The sequence below is a fragment of the Ceratotherium simum genome, chromosome 27, assembly GCF_057802395.1.
Source record: "Ceratotherium simum simum isolate JZ-2026a chromosome 27, ASM5780239v1, whole genome shotgun sequence".
In the NCBI taxonomy this organism is placed as follows: Eukaryota; Metazoa; Chordata; class Mammalia; order Perissodactyla; family Rhinocerotidae; genus Ceratotherium; species Ceratotherium simum.
The window spans coordinates 40,807,973-40,832,459 of NC_141926.1; the positions used below are offsets into that span (position 1 = coordinate 40,807,973).

The following is a 24,487-nucleotide window of genomic DNA, read 5'->3' on the forward strand; positions in this document are numbered from 1 at the left end:
ATTAGCAAACAGCTTTTAGTGGAAGCTGGAAAGGAGGTTATGACACTGTCTTGAAAGTAGTAGCAAAACAATTTGTTCAAACGTGGCCTCCAGTAACTTGAAAAATAGAATGTGTTTCATGGACTTGTGGATCTGGCCGAGAGGATTTCCAGGCAGAATGTTTAAAGTGCCAATTAACAGCTTTTTAGCTGTATGTAATAGGTGTGGAAAGAAAGAGAGGAAATAAAGTTTGCAAGCAAAATTTAGAAGAAATAGGTAAGAGCCAGGACTTGTTGGGTAGGAAAACAAAGCTATTTCACATCACTAATCTCTCCAGATAGCAGAAGATTCTCAAAGTAAAAATGTCCTCAGGGTAAAGAACAGACCACGGGTATGGCTGTAAAATCCTTTATTAAGACTTCAGAAAGGTTTAAGGGAGTGCCTAGCAGAGCTTCTCAGCTAGACAAAAGGACTTCTAAGAATCTTAAGAGTGTCATCCCACAGCCTTAATATTCTGTGCAAAGTAGAGAGAAGTCTGTCTTGAAAAAATTATACATGTGGAATTTGGGGCATGTAGTGACTTCCAGTGAGATCCATAGGAAAACATGAAGTTTTTAAGAGAATTACATTAACTTGGACTAAAAGGGAAACAGTTCAAAATGAAGACTTTCTACAGGTAGAAAGCAGGCTGAGAAGTTTACTTACCTGTAAATCCAGACTATTTCAGAATCAAGAACCTGGAGGGGATATTCAAGAGCCACAGAGAACAGTGGATTAGGGAACCAAGTTAGGGAGCAGCAGTGGGCCTAATGAAGGTATATTTCTGATCCTCAGAGTAGAGCACTCTGACAATATTTGTCTGGGCGGATATCAGATCAGTGACCACTACGTGCCTACCGTTTCCTCATCTTTTTGAAAGGGGGTGTCTGTTGCAATTATCCTGTCCCTGACTCACCATTGGGAACTGGGGAACAGACAGCTTGTCTTTTTTAGTTCACAGGTCTCTGAATCAAGAGGGACTACAGCCTCAAGGAGACTCCTCTGCTTCTTGACCTGATGCAAAACATGAGATCATGGACTTCAAGACTCGTGCCATGACTGGGTGAGTTTTGGGGTCCAGGGTGGGTGAATGTATTTGGAGTATGAGAGAAATGAGAATCATTGGAGCCAGTGGACAAACTAAGGAAAGATGATCCATAGGCTGAGAATGAGACTGGGTCAGACATCTGGGAAGCAGAGGCACACCACCTAAGTTGGATATGGGCAGAGTTAAAGCAAACTGTGATGGAAGAGGTGGGTACCAAAGCCAAAAAGGCAGTTGAGTTGACAAATCTGAGCAGGGTATGTCAAGAATCAGAATTCAAGAAACTTAGAGACCGGATCTAGCAGGTAGTGATAAAGAAATAGGGAAAAGAAAATTTATATATATATACATGGAAAACGTGAGCAATGTTCTATTGACTTCAGAAGTGCTATAATACCTGTGTGAAGACCCACATCGCTCTCTGTAAGCAAGTCTCCACTGGTATGAAGGAGTTAGGGCAACTCTTGACATTTTCATACCCTAACCCTGGAATCACTCCCTAAATTTGAAATCCTGCAATCTCAGGCTCTGAACATAACTACAATCTCTCTTTTTTTTTCATGCTTGCACATTACCTAAACCAACATTAACCCTGTTCCTTAACCTCATCAAGACCTCAAATTACTCAGTCTTGGCCTGTTTCCTCGTGGAACAGCCCTCTCTGGTTTGCTCTTTTCTGAAACTGGCATTGATCCAGCATCGTCACCAGCATTTTCCCTCTGCCTTTGACACCAGTTTGCATCCCGATTCCAGATCCAATCCCGAATCAATTCACTTACCTTTTTCTTTAGGATATAACCCATAATTTTGGCGCACTGATGGATTATAACAAACACCTAGACCAGTTTTATTCCAATGACCTTCTAAAGGTTCTGATTTCAGCTACATCCATGAGTGCTCTGTCATCATTTTCCTTATGCCTCCTCCCTAGAGCAGGGGCACCACCCTCTTCCAGCCTCATCACTCTACCTGCACACTTCACTCTGCCAAAACACAGATCTTATCCTTTCACTTACCTTTCTAAACATTTCGAAGACTTCTGCTTGCCTATAAAATAAAATCCTGTGTCTTATCATAGCAGGCCAGCCCCTTCATTGTCCTCCTCAGTTAACTTTCATCCCTCACCTCCAACCCTGTCCGAATGCACCCTTGCAGTATCCGTGTTGGACTACTGACTTCATAGGTCTGAACGCAGCCCTCATTTTTATGCCTCTGCTTTTGCTCGTCCTTTTCGCTCTACCTGGAAAGGCTTTCACTGTCTCACTGCGGTATGATTAATTCTCCCTTACCAGCATTTCTAGGACACTTGATACGGACCTCTATAATGCCCTATTGTGCTGTATTATTGTATCATAATTATGTGTTTAGCTGTTTTATTACCATGCTAGTTTCTTAAAGACAAGAACAATGTGTGGTCTTGCTGTTTCATTTTGTTCAGGGGTGGGTTTGTTGGTTTGTTCGGTATCTTTTACACCTAGCAGATTAATCAGAACATAAATAGCACTCAATAAATAGGTGTTAAAGGAATAAATGGGAGCAAAGAAATATAATAAGAGCCGAAGGGAAGTGTCAGAGTTGGAAAGGCAGTAAAAAACAATTTTTGAAATCACTTTGAACATGTTCCTACTATTACGATTTATACATTTAGAACTGTTCGCTATCTTAAACATTTCCAGCAAGAAATGAGCAGTTCATTCTATTGGGTATCTGTCTCTATTTGAACATACTTCTTACTCTATAACATAATCTTCATTTTACAGAAAAAGTAGTTACTTTACAGATCTCATGATTAGAACAGAAGCATTAAGTAAAGTAATCAATCTCTCACAGACAGTAAAATGGTGATGAAGGGAATGGGTTTGTTCCACAATCATTTGTTCTGTTGCCACACATTGTAGAGTTTATTAAACCTCTACCCCTCAGTCTTCTTATCTGTGAAATGGGAGATAATAACTGTACCCACCTCATAGATTCGCAGTGAGGATTCAATGGGTTAATATATGTAAAGCACTTAGCATAGTCCCTGCAGAAGTAAACACTCAGAAAAGACAAATATTATTATTCCAACTGAAGCTGCCAACTTCTAGGTTCTCATGAGGTCTCCACGGAATTGAATTTTACTTTCTTGCCTCTCCACAATGTTATTATTAAAACTATTTGGGTATGACCCCCCAGGTTATTTACAATATAAAGTAAATTAAACTATGCCCCTATGAGCTTATAGTTTAATCTGAATGAGAACAATATAATTGGACATCAAGATCAGACACCTGAATATAAATTAACACTAGATTAAAAACACTGTTTGTAAGCAGAGGAGTAAAATGCATTATGTGGCTAGATCAATTGATTGGTACATATTCATGCTGCGTAAAGCTGGGGGAAGTTTTTCTCTCTGTTATTATCAAGAAGGCTACATATAACTGATGGGTTTACAAGTTCTACTTAAAGAGTAATCCTGACTGTTTCCCAGTGAAGACATTGCAAATACAGAATGCAATCTGTGTTCTAAGAGGAGGAGAACCATGTGTGACACAGGCTGTGTCCAGTAACCCAGAGGTGGTCCCCAGCACCATGAGGACTCACAGTGGGAAACGTAAAGGATATGAAAGAATCAGATTAGAGGCTATGTCTGAATTAATGAAACTGGATGGTTTATTGAAATCCTAATTGCAAATGGCAAGGAAAATAAGACAAAAAGAAAAAGAAACCCAATTGTGATTGACTTTATTTGTTCTCCAATTTCTTTGTTTTCTATAAACACAACTATCAGCAGATTAATTAGTTTTCTAAATTTAATAATGGGAGATTTCTTGTAAACTGCCATAGAATATGACACATTTAGACTTTTCCCTTAGAATTAGGTACCATTTTACTGAGGCTAATTGAAATGCTACAGTGTAATGTTTAGAGAAATCAGTTGAATTATCAAATAATTCACGTTCTAATTTTAAGCTGGTCTGTTTTCCTATAGAATTAATTTTTATTATAGAAACCCACATAACTATTTCCAAACAGTTTCTCTTGTTTAATATTCTATTCAAAATGTAATTTCAGGATTACCTTTTGAAGAGGCTCTTATACCAAAACTGTTTATCAGGTAAATTCAAGTGGAAAGTTATTTTTGCTTATAAAATGGAAAGTGTCAGCACTTTTAAATCAATTCCCGTAATGATAAATAAACACTGCTGCAAAGGAATTAACCAATTAAGAAAATATTTAGGTTTTTATTGAGTATATAATACAAATTTTATGATGAGAGAATGGGGAAAAAATCAGAAGGTAGAAATTAGTTAATCTACCATGTTTCTAATATGTCTAATTGGTTTGGAGTAAGCATTTCACCTGTGACCACTGACACCCTAAAGATGTTTCCAGGGAAAATAGCTCAAGACCGTGAGGTCCACTAATACTGAAAGCACACATGGAGGGTTTCCCTGACGGTCCTGACGGTGCCAATGAGCTCACCATTATGTCCCAGGCCCTGTGATCCAACACTGATTTAGGAAATACGGTCACAGTGCATAACCCACATAACAGTCTGAAAAGAGTGGACACAATGTGGGGGAAGGAGAGTTCATAGGCCTAAGCCGGGGGTCCAAGAGCTGCACGAAGACAGCAATAAAAATAGTCAGGGAAATATCAGGAGGAAAGCTAGAGTAAGATCACTTATTTGAGAAACTCCAATAAATAAGTTAAGAATGTGAGAAGAGGAGATGTAAGAAAGTTGTACAGCACAAGTGTCAGAGCTGCTCTCAACAGAGAGGAACTCATAGATGCTATAGCAGTAAAGGGAGTAGACAAACAGCTGAGAAACACCATGTTGATTTCCCCCAGAAACCCGATTCCTAGGACCAACAGCATCAGCATCACCGGGGATCTTGTTAGAAATGCAGATTTGAGGGTCCCACCCCAGACCTACTGACTCTTAAACTCCAGAGGGTGGGCCTCAGTAACCTGTGTTTTAACAAGCCCTCCAGGTGATACTGAAGCAAACTAAGTTCCAGAACCACTGGTTTAGAATTTCTAGGGAGACTTGAGCCTCCATTCTTTATCTGGAGTTGTCTTAGTTGCCCTTTACAATTGGGTAAGTGTTGATATAAATAACATAGATATACAACTCCTTTCCAAGTACACACAGGACAACTACTTATATTCTGGGTAGTAGGATTCAGATTTCTTCTGCCACTCAATTTGCTTAGCAGCAAGCCATCAGCACCTGCCTTCAATGAATATGAGAAAATAAAAATTAAAGTTAGTACTGGTAACCCAAACACAAGTAGAATATTAAGTATGCTACACTCCAAGATTTTATAATATACACACATACACACTCACACACACACACACACATACACACTTCATAGGAAGCACTTGACATAAAAGTATCAAGTATTTTATTTTATTTTGTGTGTGTGTGTGAGGAAGATCAGCCCTGAGCTAAATCCATTGCCAATCCTCCTCTTTTTGCTGAGGAAGATTGGCCCTGAGCTAAATCTGTGCCCATCTTCCTCTACTTATATGGGATGCCACCATATAAACCTTGACAAATTGTGCGTTGGTGTGCGCCTGGGATCCGAACCTGTGAACCCTGGGCTACCGAAGAGGAGCACTCACACTCAACCACTGGCACCACCGGGCCAGCCCCTCAAGTATTTTAAATTATTGTTCTATCAGTTCCAACAAATAAAACATAGCCACTTTAAAGTTAATTTAAGGCTTATGGAGGTATAATAATAGTTATAACTAAGAATAAAGTTTCAGGTTTCCATCTTCTCTCTGTCTTTTCCTAAGATATAGGTATCTGCTAAACTTATTAAAGAAAGAACTAAGAACTGAGGCCAAAAAAAAAACTATCATAAAAATGATTAATCTTATTTCATTACATTCCAATTGCTCTTATTTGACTTGTGATTAAGTAATAACATGGACTGAAATAAAAATTACAAGCCATGTTTGTAGAGTCCTCTTTCAGAAGTAAGGTAACATGGTCGTTACAATGATGACTTTTAAAGAAGAATAATTTCCATTTCAGGGTGAGTACCATTATGAGCTCTCCTTACTGGCAAGTTCACCTTGTTAAGTGGGTTATTTGGTCATATATATCATTGTAATAATGGGCAGTGTCGTACAGTTATTTGACTCCAACTAATTTTATTTCATCTTTTTAAACCAAATTAACTACTTATATCCACAAAGACTACTAAATACTCTGACATTTTCCTAATTTCATAAAATGATCATGGAATGCTAGAGATATACTAAAAATATTTTATCTTTATTTCCCTTTTTATAACCTTTATATCCTGACGTAAAATACGTTAAAACTTTCTTTAGTCTCCATGAACCCAATGATAATGTTCTCAATGTAACTTGGAATCAAGTACAAAATTGTTTATGATTTTAAATACTGCTTTAAGTATGATATTTTCTTATATTACATTATATAATGCACAAATATATATTAATGATGTGCTTTTAAACTTTTACTGCTGTAGACAGAGAAAAACGTAGCAGGATTAATACAGTTTTAAACGCAATTCTATGATGGTAGAGAGTTTACTGAGTAAAAGGTTAATAATTTACCCATAAAAATTGTTTTATTTGAGCCATATTTTTTCAAGCTGCTGTTCTTGTTGGACTTCTTATATTAAATGAAAAGAAAAAGAAAATCTGTAATCTGAACTCCATTTTTTTATTCCAAAGAATATTCTGGGAAAACATACACATATTTTTTAAAAATTATTCTGAAAGGAGAGAAAAATCTTTGAAACCTTCTCTGAATTGTTTTTCCTCTTCTTCATTACAGGTATCCATGTTTTCAGCTATATTAATCTTTCAAAACAAAAAAAAATGGATTTCTTAAACTCATCTGATCAAAACTTGACCTCAGAAGAACTGTTATACAGAATGCCATCCAAAATTCTGGTGTCCCTCACTCTCTCCGGGCTGGCGCTAATGACAACGACCATCAACTCCCTTGTGATAGCTGCGATTATTGTGACCCGAAAGCTGCACCACCCAGCCAACTATTTAATCTGCTCCCTTGCAGTCACAGATTTTCTTGTAGCTGCCCTGGTGATGCCTTTCAGCATTGTGTACATTGTGAGGGAGAGCTGGATTATGGGGCAAGTGGCCTGTGACATTTGGCTGAGTGTTGACATTACATGCTGCACGTGCTCCATCTTGCATCTCTCTGCTATAGCTTTGGATCGGTACCGGGCAATCACAGATGCTGTTGAGTATGCCAGGAAAAGGACTCCCAAGCATGCTGGCATTATGATTACCGTCGTCTGGATTATATCTATTTTTATCTCTATGCCTCCTCTATTCTGGAGGCACCAAGGAACTAGCCGAGAAGACGAGTGCATCATCAAACACGACCACATTGTTTCCACTATTTATTCAACGTTTGGAGCTTTCTACATTCCATTAACATTGATTTTGATCCTCTACTATAAAATATATAAAGCAGCAAAGACGTTATACCACAAGAGACAAGCAAGTAGGATTGCCAAGGAGGAGCTGAATGGCCAGGTCCTTTTGGAGAGTGGTGAGAAAAACACCAGACTGGTCTCCACACCATATGTGCTAGAAAAGTCTTTATCTGATCCATCAACAGACCTTGATAAAATTCATGGCACAGTGACAAGTCCCAAGTCTGAATTCAAGCATGAGAAATCTTGGAGAAAGCAAAAGATCTTAGGCACAAGAGAGCGCAAAGCAGCCACTACCCTGGGATTAATCTTGGGTGCATTTGTAATATGTTGGCTTCCCTTCTTTGTAAAAGAATTGGTTGTTAATGTCTGTGAAAAGTGTAAAATTTCTGAGGAAATGTCCAATTTTTTGACATGGCTTGGCTATCTCAATTCTCTTATAAATCCACTGATTTACACAATCTTTAATGAAGACTTCAAGAAAGCATTCCAAAAACTTGTGCGATGTCGACGTTAAAGAAGGTTCATTATTAAAAGGCTGGGAGTTTTTTGAGGTGAAGTAACTAAATGAATGCTAAATAATAAAACATTTAAACTTTTAGAAGCAAATAAATTAAAACTGCTAAAATGATAAAAATATGATTTATATTTTAATAGCAACATGAATATAAAATTTATTGATTTAAAGATGTTTCTTTTAACTGTCATTGTAGAATACTCCAAATTAGAATAATTTATTGTTTGTAAACACTATTTGCCTATGAAAAGTTCCTAAGAGGCTAACTGGAAATATATATGTATGATTAAGAGCAGTGATTTTCCAGGTTTGTGTCTTACAGCAATTACAGAAGATTGTTCAATTAACATACCTCCATCCGTAATTTCTATATACTCCTATTGTTTCATTATACAATTCTATTATTTTATAGAAAAGATATAATTTACCACAGAGCACACAGTTCTCCTGCCTAACCTCTCTTGTCCCTTCTGCCTCCTACCCTGGGTGAAAGGGGAAGGGAAGGAGCTAACAAAGACTGTTCCTTAGTATGACAGGAGGAAAAGGACAAGTCAGAGGGTGATACTGTTGGTGTATGTAGATAGTAAAGAGTATTCATAAAGTGAGTTAGGTACTGCAAAATAATTTTGGATGCTGAATTTGTGCATATTTAAATACTATTTTTGTTTAATATGAATTCCCAGAAGAACATTTTCTTAACCATATATTATCAACATTTGAAATCAAAGCCTTACACTAGTAGCAATTACTCAAGGAGGGGGCTGTGGAGAGGTATTATAATTGCTCCATGTTTATTTAGGAATCAAAATATGAGGCACTAAGTTCCCTGAGTTACTCACCAGAGTTATTATACTCCTAACGTTTTTTAAGAGCATAAAATACATTTCATTCCTGCTAACGTCTGTAAGCTCAGCTGCTAACTAAAACGTCCGTGGTGCTTAGCACTTCAGCAGCTCCATAGCTTCCCTTTACACGTGATTTCCTTTTAGTAGAGACAATGTGGTAGAAACCCTTAGAACTTTCCACTGACGTCAAAAAAATCTCTGGTTTTCCAACTGGCAGAAATGAACAGGCAAAGATTCATATTATGCCAATTATATGTATATTATATTTAATATATATTATATATATATCTCCCAGTCACTCCCCTAGTTTAGTGAGCCAAAGCAATTCCATAAGTTCCTCTTTCATATCTCTATAAAGGTTTGAAAACAAAAGAACTCTGCTTCTGGGAAGATTTCACTTCATTTGAACCAGCAAGGTCAGAGACCACGTTTTGGAAGGCATACCATTGACCAGGATCATTTGAAAAATAATACATTTCTTTTCTTTTATGCTGCACCTTTCTGTGTATTCTAAATACTCTTTCCCAGTGGGGTGCTTAAGAGTGCATTACATCAATTTTTTATGTATCTATGACACATTACTCTCAATCTAACAAATATTTACAGAGTTCTCATTTTATATAAGTCATTGAGACATACTATATAGAAGATACAGGAAATAATAAAATACAGTTTGTCTCCTTAACATGTTTGCAATCTAAAAACTGAAACAAAAAAATGAACACTATAAGAAAAAAGAAAGATCTGGCCTGGAAGTTATTTACATAGTTATTATGGTTCAAAGGAAAAATTGATCACATCTGGCTGAGAAAAATCAGCAAAATTTCATAATGAATATATGTAAAATAGACATTAAATAAACAGCATTTGGGCAAGAGAAATGGAAAAGCGCACTCTAAGTAGTGGTAACATCAGGAGTTCAGATTGAATTCTATAAGCATTTGGTGGAGCATGTTCATGAAATAGCAATGAGTTTGGCAGCTATTTAGAACAATAGAAGAAGAGATTAAAAGAGAAATTGGCTATTATTGTGGCTGACTTTGAATGTCAGAAAGAAGTCTATAGTCAGTTTGGTTGCTGTATGTCAATGGGTCATCACTAATGCTTTTTAGCAGGAATATTACAAGTTTAGGGAAATTATAAAATATATATATATCTGAATGGATTCAAGTAGAGAGAGTACTAGAGATGATGACTTCTTGTTAGAAAGCAAATCAACAATCCAGGCAAAGGTGATAAAATCCTGAACTTGATTCTGGCAGCAGGAATGTAAAGGAACAAACAGAATCTATAGGGTGTAGCAAATACATTAATAAACAGACAGATGGAGAAACATGAGATGGAGAGACACTGAGATAACTCCTCCTCAACTGAAATGAGGAACTTGAGAGAAGGGACCTGTGAGTGAAATGGCGACTTCTGTTGTGGGCGTATATACACATAAAGACACGTCAGAGTTCACGGGCATAAGACACGTCAGAGCTCACTGGCACTGCTGAGTAGTCTGGTCCAAGCAAAACTAACAAATAGATGAGATTCATCTAAGGCTCCCAACACCTCTTTTGTCCTCTTCTCTCATTTTTATTTCCCGCGGCCCTTATGCTGTGTTGACAGTCCAAAGCCTGCTCTAGTCCGGATCATTCTCTCCTCACTTCTCTTTCCCCTCCTCACCAAAATTTGATTCTTTGATTTATTCATTCAAAGGCCTTGCTAGAGTGAAAATAATCTGTTCAATTAATTTATTTACACCCACCTCAGAAATGTATATATTTATATTGTAGAACTCTAAGAGACACAGCCCATCAACCCAAAGGAACGAATCTTAAGCAGGGTGAGGCTCACGCAAATGCACCTTCTACCCTCTACTCTGAGTTAGACAGAAACTCAAATCCAGGAAAATAACACTGTAAGTGACAGGGAAGTCAAATCTCCCTTCAGACTTCTGCAGAGAATCAAATGTATTATTTCTGTGTGTCTGAAGCATTTTTTAATTCAAAGGGGCCACAACACATTACAGTAATTATCACTTCATCTATGTGTTTCCCTCACATGCTGAAGGTATTGATCATGCCATCCCTCAGGACCAAATATGAGTGATCTCTCCATAATATCCTTAAATGGTAGGTAATGTAGGGGCTCAGAATCTGCAATTTGCACTTTTTTTGAAATTTATGAAGAACAGATTATATGTAACACGATATAATTCCCTGAATACAGAGGATTTATTCTCTCAATGAAAATTTTCCAAGTAACTAAAAGAAGAAAATTGTACAGAGAAAAATATATTTTCACATTTACAACAAATGTAAAATATAATAATGTATATATTTAACTGATAAGGTAGAGGAAGAAAATGTAAATATCATAGAGAGTGGTTAAATATTAGATAATGAAAGTTAACTTCTTGCTACAATTTTAAATATACCAGCACCAGAAAAGTAAGTGGGGGTCTTAATTTTGCTCTGCTTCTTCTAAATATTTTTGAATGAAGAATGTGTAAACGGTGAGACAATACACCAGAGAAAGATAGGAAGTCAAACTACTGGATACTAAGTTCAGTCCAATACTCTATCATTCAGCAGAGCTATGTACAAATCATGTTTGAAAATACACTTCTGCTTGTGAAATATGGTCTTTATTGCAGGACTGGTGTAAGAATATGGATTGCCTAACTTAAGAGTTTTGCGTATTCCTTCTGTTTCCCAGTAGACCCACAGGGTCAAATCCACAGCATAAACAGGCTATCCAGGTCCTGGCAGTTGACGGGTCAATCTTTATGAAGGACCAATTCCCATTTTGAAACTCCCAAACCAATCCTTCTCTCCCTTTTCTGGTGAACTTGATCCCCCTCCCCTGTGCTCTGGGGTATAAATGTTCCTTGCTCGCAAGTGAAGAAAAGCTTCTTTTGGGCTCACTTTCAAATTCTCGCTTATACCAGTTATGTCAGTTTTCTAAATTTTAAAATTCCCCTAGCAGAGTATAATCCCCATATTCACAGGCTCAATCTTAAGCTTGTCCCTCCGTACCCAAGAGTTTTATGTCAAAAAGAAATGGAGAATTAATTGGAAGCCAATTACTAAGAAATGTGTTGACTTGCTCCACCAAATTTCCTCAATGCATTCTAAAGTCCTTCAAAAATAATCTGCTCAATTCAAAATGTGTCCACATTAGAGTAATTTGTTTCAGAAAATGTGTTTCTAATATCCTCCTAACAACTAAATGATTATATTCAGACCTTTATTTTGCCAGAAAATCTCTCTAAAGGCAAGTTAATATCTCTGTCATGAATAAAGTAAATATTTTCTTATGACATTGTGATAATTTTTTGTGGTCTTGTGAATCAATATGTTTTCTCCCATTATTTAAAATGAGGAACTTGCTGAGAGAAATATTTTCCAACATTATAATAAGTGTCCGATTGTTGATATAGAAGATCTTCTCTGTACAAAATGTTAGTACTTGAAATCCACCTGAAAAGGATAAAAATTTTTCAAAGAATTTACACTCTCTAGTTAGGCCAGAAATCATAAAATTTCTGAGAAACAGATGTATAATATTATCTTTACCTGCAGTAGCAACAATAAATCTCGTCAAAGCGGCCTTTCAGTAGAGCCTGTGTTTAATCACAATTCCAGTTCCGGCTGTGGCGAGCTTCCAGCTCTGCAAGGGCAGTAAAGCGACCTCATTGGTTCACATGGACACAGCAAGGCTTGCTACGTTCACCTTCCTATGCTCTCCAATATCCTTTTCATTATATTCTATTCATATTCCTAAACTATAAGTAATTAATATTCATTCCTTAAATGTATACTGTTTATACCGTTATATTGTATATATTGCATCATCATTATTATTATATTATATTGCAAGCCAATTAATAAAGGAAAATTTTACTCGCTTCTACCGCCCACCCCCCCAGCAGGCACACATTTCCTCTTTGTGTTAGTTGGTTTGGTTAGGATTCGAATGGATCTGTGACCCTAATAGAGAGAGAGAGTGTGTGTGTGTGTGTGTGTGTGTGTGTGTGTGTGATTTTGCAGAGGTTAAGAAGGACTGAACTGGAAAAAAGAAACGATCTTCTTAGCATAGCATACTGTTGAACTTGAAGGTGAAGGAGGAATGGGAGGAGGAGGGGGATTTTTCAACAGGAAGGAAGAGGAGTAATAGATTTTCAAAGCAGTGTGCAGAAGGATCTCCTGAGACACTGGCTAAAAAGGCAGATTCCAAAGATTCTAAGTCTGTGAGCCCAGAGTGGAGGCCCAGAGTCTGTCTTCAGCAGGTTCTTGGTTATTCTAACAAAGGTGCAGTTTGGAGCTTTCCTACAGACCACTGCCTGAACGCTCCCAGCTAGCTAGTCAAATGTCTGTGGGACATAGTTATAATAACTGAAAATGAAATTCCACCACCATTTTACTAGGAGAGGCCAAGTCAGAAACCAGAAAACTATTTTGCTACTACATGAAAAATGCTTAATGAAAAGCTGAACGGAAGTAAAAATCACATTAACATTGCTGAGTGGATTATAAAGTATTTATTTTTAAAAGACTATTAAAATCTATTTTCAATGAGTATATTACTTAAGTTTTGCTAAGGCAAAGAATAAATGCTTTTCCTGACATATGAGGCAGCAATTTGGAGTAGAGAACTCTCTAGATTTGAAATCAGAAAGGCCATATGGGAGTTCTGATTCTGCTACACATTAACTTGAGGCTGAGCAAGTTTCATTTACCCTGCTTGCCTCAGATTAGAGCAGAAAGACGAAGGAGATAAAGTGACATAAAGCAAACGCTCTTGAAAAGTGCTAAAGGACTGCAGAATGTGAGTGAGATTGTTATTCTTCTCTCTGGTGGGTCTGGAGTGAGTCAGGGTGCACTTGACACGGAACCTGGTGTTCTGCGTCGTGCCTTTTTCCAAGTCTGGAGAGAAGCAAGTTGTTGACGGCCTCCTGCTCCTGGCTGTCCCCTTGGCGAGTGGTAACTCCCAAGAACCCTGTCCACGCTGCAGAAATGCTGCTGGGCCCTCACCAGTCCCTGCCCTTGTTCTATCCTGCCATCCCTGTTACTGAATGCCCGGCATCTTCAAAACTTGTTTAGCTTTCTAGAAGGATGCAATTCAATCCTTCTACCCTATTAAAATCTTAACTGCAATTAGTCCAGCATTAATTTCTTCTGTTGATATATTCAGAGGTGATTTCCCATATGTTTCAGGATTAGGGTTTTATTTTAATTCTTTAAATACTGAAGGGGAAACTTTCATTTGAAGTGAGAATCCTAAGTTGAAGAAAATAAGACTGGAGGCTTCATTTTAGGCTGTACTGAGTGTAAGAAAAAAACACTACTAATTTGTATAAAAATATTAATATTTAAAGAAACTACTCAATGATGGCTCCCTATTGCTTATTCTTTGTATCCAGACTCCCTTGCTTGACTTTTAGGGACTTACTGTTAATAACAAAAGACATCCCTCTAGAAAATCTTACTTCCCACTATCCTCCCTCGCCCCAATGAATGCTCTCCTCTCCAGTCTGGCCGCTCTCTTCATTGTCCTCGCAACATGCCTTGCTCATTCTCGTCTCCATTGCTCTTGGTGCTTTTTTTTCCCTCCCACCTGATGTGCCCTTGATGTTTAAGCAACTTATCCTCCAAAGCACGATTAAATTCCCCTTCTCGCTTGAAACTGAATCTGTATTCAGTTTCACTATTGTGAAGACACAATATTGTCTTCAATAATTCTCTATTTATTTTTAATATCTCTAATTTCTTCATGAGTGTTTAGTTTTTACATCAACTAAAAATAATAATGTAAGTTACTTAGAGGACATAGGTTCTTTCCATTCCTTCCATACCAGTCTCTAATATTTTCAAATACTGATCTCCTTGTCTAAGTGAGCCTGGTTCATTTCACTGTGTCCTAGCAACTAAAATATAGTTACAGTTGATTTATTTTTATTCCTAAGTTTAATACAAAGAAATACAAGTGGTTTATTATCAAAAAGGAAACTGAGAAGTAATGTGTGTTTTGGTAAAAATAGGAAACTAGTCCTTATTTTTCAATGATTAGGGACTATTTTACTGAAATTCATAAAACATTAATTTTTTGGAAATATCTGTGTATAATGATAAATTTCAATATACTATTTAGTAATTATATATCATATATGCCCTATATAAAAATGCTTTAAATTGCCTATTTCTAAAGATAGTATTTCAATCGCTGTTCTAAAACAGATATAAATAAATACACTTGGTCATATTAAAATATCGGCTATTGGCTTCCAGCCCACCTGACAGGGAGTCCTCTTCACACTTCCTCCCCGGCCCTAGTCTCCCTCTGTTCCACAGTCTGTGTGTGGTTGGAGAGAGGGCAGCATCTTAGAGTAGGAAGTATCTCTGCAGTGAACTAGAAAATGCAAGATGTTCTCCAACTCAAAAGGAACAGTTCTTACGTCCTGGGGAATTCTAGAAATCATTCTGTGTATTTTTAAAAGCTGGAGAAATATTTCTTATCAGTTTCACTCAGCTCAAGCATCTTAAAAGAGGAGCCCACAGCCACCTCACCATCCTAGATGATTGTGGTACAAGCACTCTTAGGCTGACCACACATAGAAAGGTCAACTCTTCAAAACTGCCGAACTCTACAGCAAGCACCTGACACTCTCTCCAGCATGGGGGACACGCTGTGTTAGCTCCAGGGACCCAACTGAACTCCCCTTGTTCTCCAAAGGACCTGTGTGTCATGGTTGTCCGTTCATCCACAAGCTCAGGTTCTAATTACACACTCCTAATAAAAGGGAATAAAAGGTGAATTGCAAGTTCATATTTTAATCTCTTGTGTTTTCATTTATGCTGATGTTTCAAAATATAAAACCTGAACTCAGCAATGACTTTTTGTGTTAAGCTTGATTTTCTTTTCTATTATATCTTCCCACCAATCTAAAGATTTAAATGCTATTTATTCTACTTGCCATACTTATACAAAAATAACTCCAGTTATAAATGCATGCGCACTCTAGGAATCCTCTGTCCTTTTCCCTGTTCTCACAGTATGTCATAAGCAAAACGTGTGGAGGTGCAGGTTGGGTGATCGACTTCCTATGCTTGTCTTTTCCATTGATAATGGCTGACCTAGAGTCATATGTGTACACTACTGAACCAATGCCAAAACTTTAAATGCATTTTCTTTCTCAAAATCTTCCCATTGATGAAAAACAACATATAGTGATTATCTTTAGTAAAAAACAAAGACATGAAAAAACACTTAAGTTTAAAGGTTTTAATAGCAATTGCCCAAATTATAGAAAATGTTCAAGCATGAATTTTAATAGTCTATGAAATATAAGAATCTATTCAGTTTGTTGCTGTTAAGAGGGTAATAAAAATAAATGTATGCTGGAATTTGACATTGCTTAGCCCCAAAACATAGTAAAATGTGAAATAAATCGTATTCTTCAAATAATGTGTTGGCCTTTACTGTATCATTTCAAAATATCCTACAGCATTCTATTAAAAAAACTACAAAGGAAGAATAAAAATATGTAGCAAACACGGATTTTAAGTGTACAAGTGTTTTCCCATAGTGTTTGTGGAAGCCTGAACTAAAAAACGAGTCTCTCTCATTGGACTGTACCACCTGCCATCACTCTGCTTGTGGCCCTTCACCTCACTTCACTGAAAGAATTTACAGTCTCAGTTTTAAAACTCCATTTAAAACAAAGCCAATTCCTTTTATTTTCCTGAAAGAAAAAAAAAATCAGTAAAAAGTAGTTACTGAAATACTGTTACTAAATAACATTCAAGTGTAAATGGAAAAGAACGATGGGAGTTTTCTTCCCCCTGCACCGCCTTATTCTGAGTTCCAATCTTTCAAGAACAGTTTTGAGTGTAATCACGTGTAATTATGTATTAGATTCTGAGAAACAGCTTCTTTCAACTGTTCCCTCTCAAAATAAATCTTGATAGACACGAAGTGAAAGAAGTGTTGGCACTTGAGGAAGAGAAGAAAAGGTCATAGAGCAGGTTAAACAAAATGTTTGTACATATTCCACAGAGAAAGATATATCTTCGTTAATTACTAAGGAAACTGTTAGAAGGAAACAATAGGAAAACAAACAAACAAACATTTGCAATTATTCCCAAATATCTGTGAATGGATAACTGTACTTCCTAGAGAGACGTGGCTTTGGTGTTATTGGGTTCTTGGTCTCTCCTTCTCCTCCTCCCCTCTCTCTGTCCTCCTCCTTCTTTTGATTATGGTATAAATTTAGTATATACAACTGAGATTTAGATAGCGGTGCTCTGCAGAGTTTCTGCAACCTGATTGCTGAGGTGTTAAACGGAATCCGGAGCCCAAGATCTGTCGAACCTCTGCAGACAGAAAGCCCACACCCGCTTCTGCCGCCAGCCTTCGTCCTGGGGCTTGGTCCCACTCGAGAGCGCGGGCGTGGAGTTGGAGCATGCGCAATCGCAGGAGCCTCGCTGGCCCCGAGGGGACGCTGACCTCTGCGCTGCGCATCAGCGACGCGGTTCCCGCAGAACTCACCTGTCTGTGCAAAGACCAGGGTCTTTGTTTCCTACTGCTCGGCTGGAGGTAACCGTTTTGCCACACAGTCGATCTCTTTGTTGAGTCTTCAGAGCAAATTGTATCTTGTACTTTGTCATCTTAAATCAGCTGAATTTGACTTAGTGATACCAGAACCCTTGGAATACCACGTTTGCCTTTTGAAGATGTAGATGCTCGTATCACGTCTTGACACTGGTCTTAAAGGATCTTACAACTGTCAACTAAAATAGAACCTTTCCAACTGACAAAAAGAAAAAGGCTTATTCAGGAATAAGATTTACAGCATGGGTTTCTCTAAGCTCTTTTCCAAGTGTTTGGGGAAAGAGTAAGACAAAGTATTTCTTAAAGACATGGCAGGAAATTAGATTTAGATAAATTTCTTCCTCTGAAAAAACTACTGTAGAACTTTTTAAGAATTTCCTTTTTTTTTTTTTTTCTGTTTTTCTTCTTTAAATGATCCGCAATTTGACTATGGTGGATCTTAAATTTGGATTTCTTTTAAGTTACCTTCCTTGGTGTTCATTGGAGTTCCTGGATCTAATGCTTATTTTCTTTCACAAGTTCTGAAAACTTCTCAGTGTCTTCAAATATAACCCCTACTCCATTCATCCTCCCTCCCTTCTCTCTCTCTCTCCTCCTTCTAGAATTCCAATTAGACATATGTTAGACCATTTTATTCTGTCCTTCATGTCTCTTTCATGTTTTCTACTTCTTTGTCTCTCTGGACTTTAGTTATAGACAATTTGATGTAAACCATCCATTGAGTTTTAAATTTCTATTAATTGTTCATTCCTAGAAATGTTGGGTTTTTCACACATCTATTCTTTACTCATGATTTTATGCCTTTTTATATCTTGAAGCATTCTGAACAAACTTATTTTTACTTTTTCTGTCTGACAATTCTTACATCTGAAGACTTTTGAGCCTTTATGTTGTTTTTGGTGCCTTGTTTCCCTAGGTGTTTATTGATTTTTTTTCTTTTTACTTTGAGCTCTCATTTTCATTTGAACTTTACCTGTGGAAATTCTTTGAGACCTGGGATGAAGTTGGATTCCTTCGTGGAAGGATTAGCATTTCCTTCTGTTAGGCATCTGTGGGCATTATCAATACTGTATCAATTTAACCTAAATTATTGACTTGAAGTTGTTTGCTTTTGTGTGTGTGTGTGTGTGTGTGTGTGTGTGTTTCATAATACCAGGTGATGTGAATTCAGGATACAAACTTAAATGGAAGCCAGATTGTGACTATGAGATTTCAAGAGAAATCCGTTTCCACCTTCAACCAGAATCAAGATTCAATGTTCAAATTTCCAGATGGGCAATTTTCTTTTTTTCTCAGTTCCAGATTGGTCTTAGCTCATTCTTAAACTGGGAGTATAACACTTTGGGTTCTAGTTTTCTTTAAAGGGGTCTCCTAATATAATCCCTAACTTGAGTAGGGTGTAAGCTTTGTCTCCCATCCCTGAAACTGTAAAAATCAATGCTTGAGATCATCTGAGCTCAGCAAGTGCCATTAAGGCAAAAAGCCAACCTTAGGGCATTACTTACCTCTCAGAGTTCCTGCCTTTAACATATTTTTGGCCTCAGTAGTCTTTACTCTTTTTTTGCAGCATTTGCCTGCATTTAAGATTTTTAAAATGTTTTTGCTCAGCAGTTTCAGTTGTTTTCAGCAATAGGATCAGTTCAGGTACTCGGTTCACTGTGTTACCGGTAATAGAAGTGAAATTGCTTTACGTTTGCTTTTTCTTCTGCATTCATTACAATGACTGAAGCCTTTTCTCTATCTTATGATAATTTATTTCCCCCCTTGCTGTTTCTGGTACAGGTTTCCCCCGCTATCCAAAAGTAGAGCATTCCTTTGAAACCTTTCGTAACCCGAAATGGCATAAAGCAAAAAGCAGTTACCATTAATTTATATGGGAAAATTTTTTGAGCGTTTTCAGGCCCAAAAAATAATCTACCAAATAAATCAAGATAAAGCACAGATGCTCCCAGACAGTTCAAAGCTATGGCGCTGGATGCTGAGATGCTGAGACGCTAAGTGTAGTTCCCCGGGAAGGAGCTTGGCGGCGCCACTCCGTGCCCGCTACAAAACAAACGCTGAACGCCATTAATCTCTTCAGATTTCTTACAGTTAGCGAAAACAGGTGCTAATATAGGTCTTCCGTAAAAGCAGAGAGGCATAAAGCGATCTTTCAGATAGCAGGGGAGCTACGATTTATTTTTTAGATCTACAATTATGGGTCGGTTCTCAGATTTTCCTCTCCTAAAATCTCTTTTTAACCTTTTAATCCTAATAATCTTGGTTTTTAGCTCTTCTCTTATTGGATTATTTATTTTGTTATGGTGTTATTACATAGCATAAAACACTCATGGGTACTCTCCCTCTGTAGTCTGAGTTTCGCTTACTTCCAGACTTTTGCATCTTATGAAACGTGTCTTTCCTTCTTGCTTGTTTCCTTCCTTCCTTCCTTCCTTCCTGTTTGTTCTTTTTTACTCTACTATAGTTTCATAATCACCATGTGATTTATTTTTGCCTGGATCACACTTATCATCAGGGATTACTGCCCAGGTCAAAATAGTATAGATCATTTTCCTTGAATCACTTCGATCGCATCTATAACCAGCTGGTCTTTCCTTCAAGGGCCTGAGCATGCGGGGATGGCAGGGTTGGAGCACCGCTGCGGAGGAGGCAGTGTTACCCTTGCTGAACATCTGGCATCTGAGCTCTTTTCTGAGATTCTGTCGCGAGTGGATTCTTAGATCGGCTGTCACTGCAATGTTGGGCAGTTCCGTTAAAGATAATAAGCCTATCGGCGCTTCTTATCTCTGATGAATGAATTCTCAATATAAGGTTGTATTTTTCTGGGTTTCTCCTTTATTTTTCTCAGGGCTACCTACTTAACTCCTCAGTCTACATATTTTCCAAATTGGATGACGTTAGTGAGAATTTTTAGGATACTCTAGACACATTTTTTCCAATAATTCTTCTGGGATGTGAAGGCAAGGTTAGGAAGTGTAATTCAATATGACAGTCTTTTCCGCGTCTTGCGTCGATCACATTTCTCAAAGGTATTAGGTTGTGACCCTTTATTTGTTTTGTTGCTGCTCATAAATTTTAACTTCCCCTCCTTTTGTAGGTTTTTGTAATTATTTATTTGATCATTGACTTAAGTATTGGGGAATCTTGCTTCATTCCACTGCCCTTAGCCAAATAAAACTTACTGTAAAAATACTTATCCTGCAATAAAAATTATTCTTTTTATGAATAGCGGTCACTTTAAATATTTACATTTCAATAATATATGTCTGTGAAGAATAATGTACATGTAACAAGAGTATTTATTCTGTATAAATTATCACTACTGGTAGAAGAAAACACAAGTAGGAATGAAATACAAGATAATTATTTTGTGGGAGGGGTATAATTCTGGTTGCTGGACTTCTGTGATAGCCCACTGGGAGAGCCAGGCTTTCCAGTACTTAGAGGTAGTGAGCAGGTCCTGATTGTCTGGAAGAAAGATCTAGAAGTACCAGAGGAATAAAGTGGTACCGAAAATAAATTTGACTACTTCTTTTTCACTAACAACCAGCCCAGGACTTATTTTTATTAAAAAAGAAAAAAAAAAGTAGCCACAAAAATTTTCCTTATGTCAAGAAAATTTTTCAGTGTTGGCTTTATATAATGTGAACTAAATAACATTCATGCTTTATTCATAATCAGCTGCTACTACAAGCCTGAGGTTTAAAACACAGGATTTGCACTACTATTTGCTGCCCTCTGCAGGCTAGTTTAAAACTCACAGATAATATTGGAATTCTGGAAAAAACAAAACTCCCTATCTTCCAGGATAGATGTACATTAGTGAACTTGAAACAAGAATGCTCATGAAATCTCAAAGTATTTCTATTTCTTTTGCATAGATGCCGTAAGACTGGGAACTATTACTTGTTAGATGAATGAGAAATGGAGATCTCTTTTCAGGAGTTTAGTGTTAAAAGGAAAACAGAAATACGCTTGAGGTAGAAGTTAGGTATTGGTTTGGTTTTGATTCTTAAATAACAGCACGGTTGAACATACAGGTCAGTGTGTGAAACATGACTTGATACTTTTTTTTCCTGCATTTTTTTTCATTAATTGACACTCCCTCATTCAAGGAAATTTCTCTGGAATAAATGTTAAATATTGGCCTTCAAATTTGGAAGGCTTGATGCAATTATAACATAAGAGTTAAAAATATATATATTTGTCTCAATCAGTCCCTCCAGTGATTAAGTTGCAAAGTAAGGGAGTGGATAATAAAAACGCGGAGGTGTTGAGGGCACTCTGAAAGTGAAGGGTTTCTGAGCTTTCTTTCCTCTGGGCCCTGAGCAGCTAAGAGTTCCCACAGAATTTTCTATTCTAGAAGAGAACAGCAGCAATCTTGTAAAGATAGTTGCATGAGATATGGGGCCAGAAATGGGACTGATGGAGGCCCGGTGTGCATCCTGTGGCCTGTGTTGGCATGAGAGTTCTCCCCAGAGACCCGAGATAGGATGCAGACGTTAGAGAGAGAAAAAGAGACAGAGAGAGAGAAGCAGCTGCCCTGCAGGGGCCTTAGGGGCACAGGAAGACACTACAGTAGATCATGTGGTTGTGATCCCATCTGGATGCTGCTGTCAGCATGGAACAAGAACCTGTGAGTACTGTATAAAATGAGTTACATTTCAAAGATTGCAGCACAGCATTGAGACAGATCAAACAAGAGAAGTAGATGTACTTTCCCAAACCTGAGAAGAAAGAGTGCTGCGGGGGGCAGGTTCTGAATTTGAATAAAGCATGAAATATTCAGAAATCCCTAAAGCACTAGAGTTTGTTGGAAATAATTAAGCTTTACCCTTCAGGCAGATAGGGTCTTAAGATAGAGATTTCATCCAGATATAAGAAAAGCAAAGTTACACTTTTCACACCTGCATTTGTGATTGGAAAAAAACAGTGAAAGATTCAAAAGAAGCTTCTGAAGAAATCTCACCATTGTTGGGACTCGGCATTTGTCCATCTTTTCACGAGCGTCTCACTCTCCGTTCACACTTGGAGTTCAGAATTTCTCCTCTTCCCTTCTCCCTCTAGCCCCTTTCTCAGTTTGGTAACTCCCCCCAGCTAAAAAGAGAGCAGCAGAAGGACAGGTATTGTATTCACTTTATCGTTTGTCTCCAGTACCTAGACGGGCTCCTGGCTTACAGTACATGCTCAAAAAATACTCATTAAAATGAAATAAATTTTTTTTAAAAAAACTACATGACTAAAGCTCAGATGAGAAACCAGTCTTTTGTGAGAAAGGCAGAATTAATACAAAATATTATTTTCACCCTTTCCTTCTTATTAATGCACTGGGAATAATTTTTGTGGCTACGTAGCTTGGTACGTGGCAGTTACTTAGGACCCAACCCAGAAATTGTGCGAGATTCACCACTTGTCAACACAAAGGACTGGCAGATGTTATCCTTTTTTTTAGAACTATATTTTAAATGTTACCATTTACTCTTTTCCCTTTTGGATGTCTCTCTCATCCTCAGTGTCTCTGGCTTAGCATCACTCCTAAGAGTGGGTAAGGGGTCAGAGACATATGCATTGAACACGAGAATAAGAGGACAAATTCCAAATTAACTTCAGGTAATAGCTTAGTATTTCAAACAAGCATTGTTGTTTGCTGCCCCTTACTGGTTAGATAATAAAATTCCTAAGTCACATTTTAAAAGTGTAGTTCTTGGCGCTGAAATCCAATTTTACAGGAAATAATCCCTTTACCACAACAAGAATTATACAAGTGAATCATCGTAGACACTGAACACCATATGGCAAGAGTCACTTAATTGAAGGCCGTTTTCTGGCCTTCAATTTGGATAATTGTAGAGAAAGGTTAAGTAGGAAAAATACTAAAACAACCCCCATATGTGTAAGGTGCACTCCCTTGCTTGAAAACTTGAAAGTTACCATTGGCAACAAATATTGTCAGTTTGCTTTCCTTGAAGTGACAAGCTCATTTCATTCATTTTTGAGAAAATATCTGCCGAATGCCCACATCTGAATACCTGTGGTTTGTCTGCCAGTCACTCTTTCCGGTACAAATGGCGTTCCACGAAAAGCAGCAGCGCCTTCGGGTTGCATCTGAAACTAGATCCCAAGTGCCTTTCTCAAGATGCCATCACAGTACTGCGTTCTTCAGCAGGAGTGCTTTATGCACACTTGCCATGTCACACACGGAACATTTGAGAGGAACAGGGCTGAGCTGCTAGGAAAATGCTTCAGCAGCTGCCTTAGGATAAACCACAGAATTCTGAGGGCTTCCAGAGCAGCGGGGGCTGGGCCTCGATGCAGAGCCTGCAGTTCTGCCCCGGGCACTGTTAATCGTCCACGAGTCCAGGGATTCCACTTACTAATGTTCTTCTGCCTCTAGCACCAGGTTGGCTAGCCATGGGGGACTTGCATCTGGGCATGAATTGGCCATGGCTTCACCACGAGGTGATCCAGAACCGGAGGTTAACAACCTCATGTGGGGTTTCCACTGCTGCACCTTCAGTAAGCAGCATGGGTCCTGGGACTGGGGTGAGATAAGCAGCCCAAAGCCGTGTACAGAAAGGATCTAGTTCTCGGTAAACAAGTAGGCAAGATTATAGATAAGAAAACAATGCTGAAAGTCTAGTCTAAAAGGCAAGGCAAGGTTGAAAATGGAAAGTGAACAGTGAAGTCAGAAGTCATGAGAGGGAAGAACAGACAGCAGGAGGAAGCAATTGAAGAGTAGATTTGTGCAAAAGCTGAAGGAAAAAAAGCCTCCAGCAGCACAAGAGTCTGGCAATCCCCTCTCTGTGGTACCTGGTATGCCACAGGGGACTTCAAGGCAGCTCCCTAAAGGAATTGTGCAGGACCGAAGAGGACAGCTGGGCAGGGAAAAATCTACCTGAAGCCAAAGGGAAACAGGATCAGAGAAAGTGGGCCCAGGAAGAGGGCTCACAGTCAGATGGTAATTGCAGGCAGAGACATGGCAGATCCTGTGCTAGTTCAGAGATGCCTGGTGTCTTCCTGCTCC

General features: G+C 38.0%; 1 protein-coding gene and 1 long non-coding RNA gene across 3 annotated transcripts; one reads left to right on the forward strand and one right to left on the reverse strand.

Annotated features, from left to right (window-relative positions):
• Positions 1-4,901: 4,901 nt before the first annotated feature.
• Positions 4,902-23,810, reverse strand: LOC147913486 (uncharacterized). 2 transcript variants are annotated; one of them, XR_015548685.1, is made up of 4 exons: positions 23,493-23,810; positions 22,433-22,560; positions 12,429-12,522; positions 4,902-5,286 (listed from the first exon to the last, which is right to left on the reverse strand). It is a non-coding gene; the product is annotated as an uncharacterized LOC147913486 (long non-coding RNA). The 2 variants fall into 2 exon arrangements; XR_015548684.1 differs by lacking the exon at positions 4,902-5,286 and adding an exon at positions 11,208-12,332.
• On the forward strand, positions 6,890-8,017 carry HTR1F (5-hydroxytryptamine receptor 1F). Its single transcript, XM_004440071.3, has one exon. The coding sequence runs from the start codon at positions 6,917-6,919 to the stop codon at positions 8,015-8,017; it is 1,101 nt and encodes a 366-aa protein (XP_004440128.1). The 5' UTR covers positions 6,890-6,916.
• Positions 23,811-24,487: the final 677 nt, after the last annotated feature.

What these genes read in the sequence shown, in the direction of transcription:
- HTR1F (XM_004440071.3), top strand. Translation starts at nt 6,917, where the DNA reads ATGGATTTCTTAAACTCATCTGATCAAAACTTGACCTCAGAAGAACTG.